Here is a 13,263-nt window from a genome sequence, read left to right on the forward strand (position 1 = left end):
TGATTTATTATCGTTGAGTGTAAATTATGTAAACCTATTTTTGAGTATTATTTGAAATAGACTGTCAATGTTCTTCTAAAACGTGTGTAAAAACCATAAAAGCCGACCCCCGCCCAAAAATTGTCTGGAAGAAATGTAGGCTATGCTGCCTTTTACTACCCCGCAGAGACCTTGGGCCGTGACGTCGCGATTACCCAAACTTTCGGAAAGTTCTTCAGGAGAAAAACAACCAAGGAATGTTCGAACTCCTGCCTTTTTATCCCGCAACTTGTCGTCGAAATGAGAATATATTTATCACGCTGTACAGAATCTTTAGGAGTGCTCTTGTTAATCTTTGCAATAGTCTTTGTGAATAGCTGCGACTGTGTGATTGAAGACGATGTGGTGTTGGAGAAAAAAGATCTTTCCGAACTCTACAGTAAGTTCAGCTCAGACTGCATCGAACATCAAAATGTGTCCACTAGTAGCCTACTGTTCAGTTTTTTAAAAGAATTATAAATGATAGGTCAGTCATGCAAGTCAGGACAAGAAAGTCTACAATAAGAAAGACTCCTGTGTACGCAAGTGTGGTATACTGTATGTGCAAGACAAGATATTTGCATAGGCTTCTGTAGGCTACAGCGCTGCGCCGCTGGATGCATGGCGAGATGCGTTGTATTATTCTCGGTTTCGATTATGGAAAAATACAATAAACAATATAAGAAAAGGTAGTTAAATTGTTGTGTAATCTGGACTGGAAGTACTGCAAAATGATTTCGTAATAAGAACATGTTGCCCTTATTATGCATGATCAATTAATGAATGGACTCATCATGTGACCATCAGGTTTCTGATGCAGATTGGACAGGTCAGAAAGAATAAAACATCAACATTGATGCTGTTATGGGTAGAGGGACGGACAGATTAGGGTCAGGTAAAGGTAACCATGGATAGACTGTTAGCACAGTATAACAACTGTAGGCTGTAGAGGGCATGTTTCCCTGGTGTAGACAGGAGAGAGCTCAAATTGGGTCATGGAATTATGCCAAAGGAATGACAGGAGGATACACACATTTTTATTTGATGTTAATTTAACCTTTATTTAACTAGGGACACATACACAGAGAGAGATAGAGAGAAAAGGCTCAGACATGTTGTTTGGTTGGGCACAGAGAGTAGCCCTGTCCATGTCCTAAAGTCAAGTCTCCAGTTTCATTGAATTTTAATTGTTTATCGGATGTGACAATCTAGGCTAGTGGTAATGTTGTTATGGTAATGTTATTATGCATCGGCCTAATAAAACATTTTAGCAGCCTATAAACATTCACACTTGTTTCAGACATGTGTATAAGGAGAATGACACGGATAGGCCCCTGAACAATAAACAGTTCGGAACAATACGTGCATATATTATGACGATCATTTGTGAAGTTGTTGTGCGTTTTGGTCTTCGGACCGTTTTTTTTTTCGACTGTTCGTGAACACAAACATTTTTCTCGAGGAAAGCCGAAGTTCGGAGCCGAAGTCTACGCCCCATCATCGGTCATTGGTCAACAGTAGGGATTCTTCAATAATGGGTTTGTTGCCATTCAACAATAGATAACTCGTATTCATGCCATTTTTTTAACTTGAGAAATACTGCACCAAACTGCACAAACATAAAATTGCGCAACTAAGATCTCGGCAAAAACGTACAAATTAATGACAGATAACTTCTAAATGTTTTTATTAATTCTGACTGATTCTGGGAAGTGTATACTGGCTATGGCTTCTCAAGTTGGACAAACTACTTTTTCTCGTTTTTCAAGCAAAGGTCTTTTAAGGGAGTATGCGAGCACACTCGTTCAGTCCAGCAGAACCGAAGCATGCGGAAGCCTTAAGACAGGGCCTTTTAGTGCTCAAACACCAATATTGGTGTCGTAGAGAGAGCATAGTGAAGTTTACAGTAGAAGATGTTATTATTCTTCACCACTACCCTACATTTCCATCCATCAATCCCTCTATTCCCAGACAAGGGTCTGTTCATCATGGAGAGTACCCAGCTGAAGCGCTGCATCTCCTCCTCCTCCTCTAACCTGGTCCTGGAGAGCTGTGAGAGGCCCACCCGCCATATGCTGTGGAAGTGGGTGTCTCGCCACCGCCTCTTCAATCTGGGTAGCAGCCTCTGTCTGGGCCTGAACATCAGCGACTCCACCCAGCCCCTGGGCACCTTCGAGTGTGACTCACCCCTCCGGACCCTGTGGTGGAGGTGCAATGGGAATACGTTGTACGGGGCGTCCCAGCTGAAGCTGTCCGTGGCTGGACGCCTGGTGGTGGTCAAGAGGGCCAGTTATCATCAGTGGCGGAGGTACTCTACACCGGGGGAGGGGCCATGTGCCTATCCTTATGAGGGTAAGTAGTAAACATTAGTGATGCGTGGGTCAGCTGTTTGTTCACCCGCACCCGCCCGCAACCGCTAATAAAGCATTCGTAACCGCCCGACTATATATGATACATTTAAAATCTGAGGCTCACACCCGACCCTAACCCGCAAATATAGAAAAAGCGCTGTACAGTCAGAGAAGGTGGAACGATTTTTTGAGCCTTTTTAGATAGGCATATGTTACTGCTTATAATAGACTATTTTTCAGCCAACGTCTGTAATTAGATAGGTGCAGCTTCTCTTCTGTCATTACTTGTTGCCCTAGAAGACTAAATAAACATTTGCCCATCAGAATAATGTCATAAATGTATAGAATATATGCTTCTATGTAGTTGACATAGATAAAGTTTGTTTTCTCTATTCTCTTTCGTTTCTGCTTCTCTTGCAGAGCAAAGACATTTAAGGACCGGGGAGAAAATGCAATTTGCAGAATTTCCAAATTACATCAGTTTGACCGGTTTTAAGAAAATAGAAAGCTGTTAAAATGACCCAACATGTTTTTGATAAGATTTCAGTTAGTTTTGGATGCATATTCTATGTGGTTGAAATTCTATCAGCTTCTATTATGCTGATAAAGATAGCACCTTTACAGACGGTTCCTAACCGCGCATTCATTCTCTCAAGATGCTGAATGAAATAAATCATATTTCTCCACTCCTGTTTACACTTGGTGATAGGGCTGAGAATTGCCAGGGACCTCACAATAAGCTATTATCAAATCAAATCCAATTTTATTTGTCACCTGCGCCGAATACAACAGGTGTAGACGTTACCATGAAATGCTTACTTACAAGCCCTTAACCAACAATGCAGTTAAAGAAATAGAGTTAAAAAAATATTTACTAAATAAACTAAAATAAAACATTTGATTAAAACTAACACAATAAAATAACAATAACAAGGCTATATACAAGGGGTGCCGGTACCGAGTCAATGCGCAGGGGTACAGGTTAGTAGAGGTAATTTGTACATGTAGGTAAGGGTAAAGTGACTATGCATAGATAATAAACAGCGAGTAGCAGCAGTGTACAAAACAAATGGAGGGGAGGGGGGGGGGGGGGGGGGCCTTCCTCTGACACCGCCTAGTATATACTGTAGGTCCTGGATGGCAGGAAGCTTGGCCCCAGTGATGTACTGGGCCGTACGTACTACCCTCTGTAGCACCTTGGATGCCGAGCAGTTGCCATACCAGGCGGTGATGCAACGGGTCAGGATGCTCTCGATGGTGCAGCTGTAGAATTCTTTGAGGATCTGGGGACCCATGCCAAATCTTTTCAGACTCCTGAGGAGGAAAAGGTGTTGTCGTGCCCTCTTCATGACTGTCTTGGTGTGTTTGGACCATGATAGTTTGTTGGTGATGTGGACACCAAGGAACTTGAAACTCTCGACCCGCTCCACTACAGCCCCTTCGATGTTCGGCCCTCCTTTTCCTGAAGTCCACACTCAGCTCCTTTGTCTTGCTCACGTTGAGGGAGAGGTTGTTGTCCTGGCACTGCACTGCCAGGTCTTTGACCTCCTTGATACTTAAGTGCCAATACGATATGAATTGGGATTCTCACGGTTCTATATATGTATTGCAATTCAATACTGTTCCAAAAATATTGCTTAGGATACGATAAATCGTAAAAAATAGTATCCCGATATGTAACCGTATCGATTTTTTCGTGTATCATTTTACTGCAATAAATAATTCATTTATTCAGAAGTTAATATTATTAGGCTATGAGAAGTTCTAGACCTACAGTCAGTGTCCAGGTCAGCTGCTATCACATTTAACCTGTCTGAACAGTACAGTTCCCAAGACGCGCCATTTTGAAGTCCCTGTCTTGTGACTCAAATTTGTATAGAGCCTCACCATCATCACGGATATCACTGCTGTAATCCACTTTTACCACTTCACCAAATCTTTCCCAAACATTAGACTACTACTGGCCCTCCCTTCCATTTCATTTGAACTCTCCATTTTCTTATCGAATTAAACTCCGACATTGTTCCAAAAAGCATTTGGCAATCGGTGTGTATTTGGCACTCTACGGTTAGGCCCTAATGTTTAGGCTTAGGCTAGCCTACGCACTAACGCCAGATAAAACAAATAAAAGAAAAAACCTCATTGTAGCCTATTCATATGAATTGCATAAGAATGAGACATTTATGCATTTTTAATGCATTGTTTGCTCTTTATTCAACCCTTCATACACACGATATTTCATGACACTAATCCCACCCGCCCGCGGATATAACCGCGGGGGACTGCGGGTTATAAGTCAACCCGCGCATCACTAGCATACCTAGTATATTATAGTAGTGACATGCACTGACTGACCTCTTTCTACACAGACAGTTTCATTGAGACCCAGTTGGTTTGATATTAACGCAGCCATGCAAATGCTAATCATCCCTTACATAAGAAAACCAACAGGCTCACTATATAACCGTGAACATGAGCCCAAAGAGTGACAATGTTTTTCTCTGTAGAGATCCACACACTGTTGGGTAATGCCCACGGCATGCCTTGTGCCCTGCCGTTCAAATACAACAACAAGTGGTACTCAGAGTGCACGGCAGAGGGGCGCGAGGACCACCATCGCTGGTGTGCCACCACCAGTCGATACGACCAGGATGAGAAATGGGGCTTCTGTCCCAGTCAAGGTGATGCACAGACACAGACACACACACACACACACACACACACACACACCACACACACACACACACACACACACACACACACACACACACACACACACACACACACACACACACACACACCAGTATTGTTGTACAGTGTGGGTTTGATCGAATTTCTTCGATACAACACAACCATGATAATATTCAAATGTCTTTGTCTCTGCCTCCAGAGTTGAGCTGCGACACGTTCTGGGACTTGAACCAGGAGAGCCGTGCGTGTTACCAGTTCAACCTGTACACCATCCTGACGTGGAGCCAGGCCTACTCCTCCTGCCTGGCCCAGGGAGGAAGTCTACTCAGCATCACTGACCTCACTGAACAGATGTACATCAGAGGTAGGACAACTCGTCTCTAGAACTATTTTATCACTATACTTAATAGTTCTGTCTAAACATTTAAAACTTTATTTGAACTTTTAGTCAGGAAAGGAGAGAAGGTGGGTGGTATGGTCTGAGCTACACATACTGTATAAACTGTATAAACTAGAAACTCTTGGGTGCGGTATTATGCCTTAAAACGGACTTGTGTTCATAGTTTTGCTTATTCAGGTTGGAGAAAGGACAAGACGTTTTGCCCAGAGTTAGTGGTGTTCATGTGTGTGGTTCTGTGTCTTTCAGAGCGGTTGGCTGACGTGGGAGTGATGGTGTGGATCGGACTGAACCACCTGAGTGAGAGAACAGGGTGGCAGTGGTCTGATGGAGCTCCTCTAGCCTTGGTTAACTTCACCTCGGGTAAGAGACTTGGGCTGCTCTCCAACCTTTTCATTCCCACTCCAAGGCCCAGATTCCTCCTTTAAGATGTGAATGAACAGCATTAGCGTTAGTAATAAGATGTAATAGCTTCATGTAGCCCTCTGAAGTGGAGTTTCTGGCCATTTTGCTCAGACCGGTCCAGTCAATTTGGATCTCAGCGGGGAGAATCAAGAAGTTCCTGCTGTAGCAGTGGTGGGAGCCAGAAATGTGTGTTTGAAACTAGGCCAACGTTTCTCCCTTTCTACCTGTAACTCCCCCGTTACCCGTGTTGGTCTCTCCCAGGCCTGTCATCCAGCCCTCTGCAGGACAACAGGCAGTGTGGAGTGTATAACTCAGCCTCGGGGGGGCACCAGTGGCAGAGTCTGTCCTGTGAGTCTGCTCTACCCTACATCTGTAAGAAGACCCCCAATGACACCAGGAGAGCTGAGCCTCTAGGTAAGACATCAGTGGTCCTATATGTTTCATATTGTGGCCCTAACCTGGTCCCATATCTGTTTGTGCAAAACAGTGTTTGACATGACAATGAGTGACAAAGAGTTGGCATGATAGCACAAACAGACTGGCGCTCAGTCTATTGTTGCCTTAGTGCTCAGCCATTATACTACAAGAAATGATTAATAATCTGCACTGTAACGGAAAACTGTAAATTCTACACTAATTTGGGGTATTTTCAACAGTGAAATACTCTGAAATGTTTTGCTGCAGCATACTGTAAATGATGGTGCATTGTGTGAAAATGTTGTGGGCGGGGCATAGAATTGCTGTATTTCGAATGGTACTGTAATTCCAACCCACAGAATACAGTACTGCACCTCATCTTTGGAGCGCCAAAAACCTTTTGACAACTAGTGGGTGCATGGTATTGTTGTTTCTGGCTAATTAACATATTTTGAGGCGTGCCTTGTAATAGGCTATATTTGTTGCACCTGGAAGTGAGAATGCTGTAGCAGTTTAACTCCTATGTGGTTATAGTGCCCCACAGTAGGGGACAGAATGGAGTGGCAGCAAGTCTTAAACCTTGTCCTTTTGTTCTGTTTTGCACTGTAGTCACTGCCAGTTTGGAAGCCTTTGTTAAGGCCTCTAGAAGTGCAAGTGATATAAAACACCAAATTGTAATTAATATACTGTAATGTAAACCCTTTACCTAGCAGCCACCCTGCTCGCTACTGTAAAATGCTGTGAAATAGAAACCCCTCTCCGCAATGAATGTTATGAATTCATCCGTTCATCCATTCATCCGTTCATCCATTCACCCGTTCATCCATTCATCCATTCATCCGTTCAACCATTCATCTGTTCAACCATTCATCCATTCATTCATTCATCCGTTCAACCATTCATCCGTTCAACCATTCATCCATTCATTCATTCATCCGTTCAACCATTCATCCGTTCAACCATTCATCCGTTCAACCATTCATCCATTCATTCATTCCGATTATGGTAGCATTCACTTTTTATTTTTTTACAGTATAATACAGTATAATACAGTATATGTTAAGGTATTGTGCTGTGTGTTATTACACAGTACTTGCTTTGATACCGTATTTATGTTACAGTAGGTGTACTGTTATATGACGTACAGCATTTTACCTGCCACCGAGCTGCCTGTAAGCTACTGTCAGATTCACAGTAACCTGTTTACATTGTGGTTTATAGGTGGTGATTACACGTAGAGGCTGATAAAAAAAAGGTCCGTCTGGCTCTAGGGCCTAGGGAATTATTCATCTACATCCCAAATAGCACCCTATTCCCTATAGAGTGTGCTACTTTTGACCAGGGCTCATAGGGCTTTGGTCAGAAATAGTGCATTATGTAGGGAATAGGGTGCTATTTGGGACTGATGCACAGAGTTTGGTTGTGTTTGGTACCTGAGTCAGCTGTCTCAGTCTGGCTCAAGAGGGCTTGGTGAGCTATCCCATTTGTCATATTCTTATACACAGTCTACAACTAGTACTTGTTAACAGTTCCGAACAGCCCTTTCTAATAGGTTCAACTGCATAACCATGAGCAACGTTTGGCTGTTTGTTTTGGTTGATACGGATGACTCAATTGTTTCTGTCTGGCTCGAGAGTCGTCTGGTGAATTATCCACCGGTAATGTTCCAACACGATGTTCTCTCCAACAAGAACTGTTGAATGGTACTGAAAAACCTTCTCTAACAGGTCAGCATTTGGGCACAGCTTGGTTGTTTTTTTCCTGTTATTTATTCCAGTGCCAGTCGAAGTCTTGTTATTTATTCCAGTGACAGTAGGAATTCTGAGTCACTCCGGTGAGTAATGTCGTTTGAATGATCCAACGAATAGAATGGGAGAGGAGCTTCAGCTAACAGCTCAACAGCTGGGTTCTACCTGGAACATGAACTCTTGACCTCGGCTTCTTCCACGCTAGGCTATAACAGGGCTATAACAGAAAACATAGGTTGTACACCTCCATTTGAGAATGTTTCCACCTAGGACCAAACTTCTATTTACTGCTTTCTTTCATTTATATTTCTCCAGAGTGATGAACGACACTTGGAAGAGTGGCAATGCGAGATGACTCTTTTGTGTGTATGCATTGATATGTAGGCTATGTGTGCCTTTTAAAAAAAATGTATGTAGTTCTGTCCTTAAACTGTTCTTGTCTATTGATGTTCTTTATTATGTCATTCTGTATCATGTTTCATGTTTTGTGTGGACCCCAGGAAGAGTAACTGCTGCTTTTGCAACAGCCAACGGGGATCCTAATAAAATACCAATACCAAATACTTGGAGCTTTTCTCTCTTTACCCCTAAATCTTAGAATGACAGGTGCTAATGTTTTTGTGCTGAATTGGACCGTTACCTCTCGTCTCTTTTCCTCTCCGTCACCCGCCCCCAGATAACTGGCAGTACTACCGCACGGTGTGTTCCGAGGGCTGGCTGGCCCACAACCGTTGCTGCTACAAAGCCCTGGCAGAGACTGAGGCAGGGAGCTGGGAGGACTCCTCCACTGCCTGTAACTCCATAGGGGCCAACCTCACCAGCCTACACTCACTATCTGATGTAGAACTGTTGCTGGGCCTGCTGGCTAACGGTGAGTCTGGATCTGAGCTTCTATATTCTAGTATGTGGTGTATAGTGTGTTCTATGTTCTGGGATTGTGTAGACATCATAAAGGATCATGGGACGGTGTATAGTGTGTTCTATGTTCTGGGATTGTGTGGACATCATAAAGGATCATGGGACGGTGTATAGTGTGTTCTATGTTCTGGGATTGTGTAGACATCATAAAGGATCATGGGACGGTGTATAGTGTGTTCTATGTTCTGGGATTGTGTGGACATCATAAAGGATCATGGGACGGTGTATAGTGTGTTTTATGTTCTGGGATTGTGTGGACATCATAAAGGATCATGGGACGGTGTATAGTGTGTTCTATGTTCTGGGATTGTGTGGACATCATAAAGGATCATGGGACGGTGTATAGTGTGTTCTATGTTCTGGGATTGTGTGGACATCATAAAGGATCATGGGACGGTGTATAGTGTGTTCTATGTTCTGGGATTGTGTGGACATCATAAAGGATCATGGGACGGTGTATAGTGTGTTCTATGTTCTGGGATTGTGTGGACATCATAAAGGATCATGGGACGGTGTATAGTGTGTTCTATGTTCTGGGATTGTGTAGACATCATAAAGGATCATGGGACGGTGTATAGTGTGTTCTATGTTCTGGGATTGTGTGGACATCATAAAGGATCATGGGACGGTGTATAGTGTGTTCTATGTTCTGGGATTGTGTAGACATCATAAAGGATCATGGGACGGTGTATAGTGTGTTCTATGTTCTGGGATTGTGTAGACATCATAAAGGATCATGGGACGGTGTATAGTTGTGTTCTATGTTCTGGGATTGTGTGGACATCATAAAGGATCATGGGACGGTGTATAGTGTGTTTTATGTTCTGGGATTGTGTGGACATCATAAAGGATCATGGGACGGTGTATAGTGTGTTTTATGTTCTGGGATTGTGTGGACATCATAAAGGATCATGGGACGGTGTATAGTGTGTTCTATGTTCTGGGATTGTGTGGACATCATAAAGGATCATGGGAAGGTGTATTGACTTTTAAGTAGTTGTTTTTTAATGTTGACAAATCAACTAAGTATGTGTGTGTGTGTGTGTGTGTGTGTGTGTGTGTGTGTGTGTGTGTGTGTGTGTGTGTGTGTGTGTGTGTGTGTGTGTGTGTGTGTGTGTGTGTGTGTGTGTGTGTGTGTGTGTGTGTGCGTACATTTACATATATGTGTGTACTGTAGTCTCAGGGTCTGGCTCAGAGGTGTGGATCGGCCTGATAAAGAAGCTGTCGTCCTCAGCTGTAGAGTGGTCAGACGGCTCCCCAGTCGACCTCACTCTCTGGCACATGCACCATCCTACCCATAGCAACAGTCAGCTCTGTGCCAAGACTGACATAACGGTACAGTCGACTGAATGCTTTTCACGGATGACTACAGTTTGCGGTTGGTTCGTCGTCTTTATTTGACTGAATATAGTAAATGACTCAAATATGTGTGTGTGTTTGTCCTAGGAGGGGAACTGGCTGTTGGCACCATGCGATGAGAAGCTCCCTGCAGTGTGTAGGAGAGCAGGACTTCTGTCCCTACTCCCCACTGGAGCATGGGACGAGGGCTGTCCTGAGGTAGGCACACACACACAAACACACACACACACACACACACACACACACACACACACACACACACACACACACACACACACACACACACACACACACACACACACACACACACACACACAGATGATCTGATAAGAAACCCTACAAGGTATCTGCATATGTCCTAGCCCCGAGCAGAAGAATGCATATCTGCCATATCCATGGAAGGTGAAATTGAAATTCAACATAGCTCTCTTATCAATCTTAACCCAACTGTTTCCAGAAGAACTTCATGGCACCATGCGTTGTTGATTCCATACATCCTTTGTCAGACAGAGGTTCCGTGGAATGCTGTGTGGTCAGAATAGTGGTGTTCCACATATCCAGACATGCATTACCATTACAGTGAAACAGCCTGGTTGGGTTCAGATCCGGGGTTTGGGCGAGTCTGCTCTGCGTTCAGGACAATGAGCTGATTCAACAGCTAGATGACGTATTGTCTGACTGTCATGTGGTGTTGTGACCTCTGTTTACGAGGACATAAGCAGATTGACTCATAAGGGCTGTTTCACTGTTTCACCATGTCCTAAAACGGACAGGAAAAAGCCCTGGAGGTGTAGTATCAATGGGCACAAAAAAATATGGGACTTCACAAATAAATACTTTTTTCAGAGACTGTATTTGATTATTTTCAGGCCACGTTGTGAAATTCACACAATCACCCGAGCTGTGTTCATTGAAAACGGCCTCAGTTGGAAAGGGATTTGACAACATAAAGAGAGAATCTCCTTCATCGCGGACGAACTGGTGTACATTCCTTCCACACGCACGTGTTGGAAAGTGTTGGCTGCTGTTGGTCATCAAGTGTGTATGGGGAGGTGGGAGTGAAATGTAGGACACTTGTCAAAACACTACTACTTCCTGTCCCTAAGACACTTCCCAAAAGCCCCCCCCCCCCCCCCAAAGCCCCCTCCAGTCCTAACAGATGGGCCCAGTCATAGCCCTAACCCCCACCCCCTCACCCCTAACCCCAATCCTCCACGTGTGTTTGCTTGTATTAGCCACTGCCGTCTACTGCTAATTCCAAACTATGCGGCTCTTACTGCCAGAATGTTTGGAGTGTAACACAATCCAGTCAGCTTGGCCGGCTCTCCTGAGCTTGTTGCAATTCTTGTACACCGGCCCAGACTCTTTTCAGGTGTCTGTGTGTATAGACATGGAGTAATGTGTGAGTCTGGCTTCCACCTCTAGTCTTATCTCCTCCAGTATATTCAGCGCATTGTCATGGCTGCTCTCACTCTTGGATGGTGTCTGCGGTAGAAACATTCACGCGTATAATGTTTTTATTTTATTTTATTCATTTAATCTAACTGAGATACAGATGTAGGATCCTCATTTGATCACTCGTTTGTTCCTTCTAATGTACCTGCACGGAAGGAAATGCAAACTTGTAGTGTATTCGAGGTTAAAAAAGGTTTCTAAAGTTTGTAATTTCCACTTTAATTTCAGACTTAACTTGCCGTAACAAAAAAAATGGATCAACCCCTACAGACAATGTCTTTTGATTATAATCCACATAATAATTCACATTTCCTGCTGCTGTGCAGGATTATTTTCCTACTGTAGCAAACTGGCTCAAAGTAACATCCTACATCTGTATGTCTTCCCCACAGGATTGGAAGCGGAAGGGCCACTCTTGCTACATGGTGACGAGCCACGAGCAGAGCTATGAAGACGCTGTCAAGGGTTACTACTGCAAGGCTCCTCTGGTCACAGTGGAAAACAGGTCTGATTTCTGACTTAGACTTCTTAACCATTTCTTACACGCTGCACCTTAGATGGGAACTCCCATATTTCATAGCGACAAGAATGCATTCTGATGAATGATTGAATGATTGTTGATTTCTCTCCATGGCAGGTTTGAGCAGGCCTTTCTGAACAGCCTGGTGAGTGAGATGGGAGCTAACGGTAGTGTATATTACTGGACGGCCCTACAGGACCAGGGTAACCAAGGAGAGTACAGCTGGCTGGGGGGACACAACGGATCCCCCCTACCTCTGCTCTATACAAACTGGAACAGACATCAGCCAGGTGGGGAAGGGAGACGTGGTGGGGTACGCTGTAGCGCCCTATACTCTATGTTCCAGGTAGAAGTTGCCCCTTAACCACAGATCCAGGGTCAGATTACCCAGCAATGTATACTAACGGCTATCAGTATGGTAAGGAAACCAATCTGACCCTGGATCAGTGGATAGGGACAAACTTTAACTTACTCTATGTCAATTAACAATAGTCTCTCTGGTAAACACTACTATTTTGTCGTAGTGGATTGAGTGATTTATGAGAGCTATGCTGTTTCCTCTATTCACCTCTGTTCTTCCAGACCACTCCACTGTCAACAGTCTTCCCTTTCTTACCCACTGGCATGTGGTCTCGATCACACAGACCAGCTCCACTTAGACAGCAATAGGGCTGAGACAGAACAGACAGACAGAAAGACAGAAAGACAGACATAGTTAGTGGTTAGTTTAGCCCCAGGTGGATGTGTCGGCTGTCTACTGTCCTTCATTCACCCCCCTTCACTTCACACTGTGGCTTAGTCCCAAATGGCACCCTATTCCCTTTGTAGTGCTCTACTTTAGGGGTGCACTGTGAAGGGACTAGCCGAATAGAGTACCATTTGGGATGCTGCCTATGATTAATGAGTTGAAGTGTAATTTAGGTTTCACAATCTCAACTTCCTTCAGTCAGCATCATTAATCATGCTGTTGCTATGGTGAAGTGA

General features: G+C 43.9%; 1 protein-coding gene across 1 annotated transcript in view; it reads left to right on the forward strand.

Moving 5' to 3' along the window:
* Positions 1-158: 158 nt before the first annotated feature.
* LOC106574236 (secretory phospholipase A2 receptor) overlaps positions 159-13,263 on the forward strand; it is a 28,948-nt gene continuing 15,843 nt past the window's right edge. Inside the window, 11 exon segments of the mRNA XM_014149956.3 lie at positions 159-418; positions 1,990-2,370; positions 4,877-5,050; positions 5,260-5,424; positions 5,707-5,820; positions 6,124-6,276; positions 8,704-8,898; positions 10,123-10,280; positions 10,392-10,502; positions 12,152-12,264; positions 12,397-12,569. Of these exon segments, the coding sequence (XP_014005431.2) occupies positions 280-418; positions 1,990-2,370; positions 4,877-5,050; positions 5,260-5,424; positions 5,707-5,820; positions 6,124-6,276; positions 8,704-8,898; positions 10,123-10,280; positions 10,392-10,502; positions 12,152-12,264; positions 12,397-12,569 (1,876 nt within the window). The 5' untranslated portion in view covers positions 159-279.

This window comes from Salmo salar, chromosome 16 (assembly GCF_965601325.2).
Source record: "Salmo salar chromosome 16, fSalSal1, whole genome shotgun sequence".
NCBI lineage: Eukaryota > Metazoa > Chordata > Actinopteri > Salmoniformes > Salmonidae > Salmo > Salmo salar.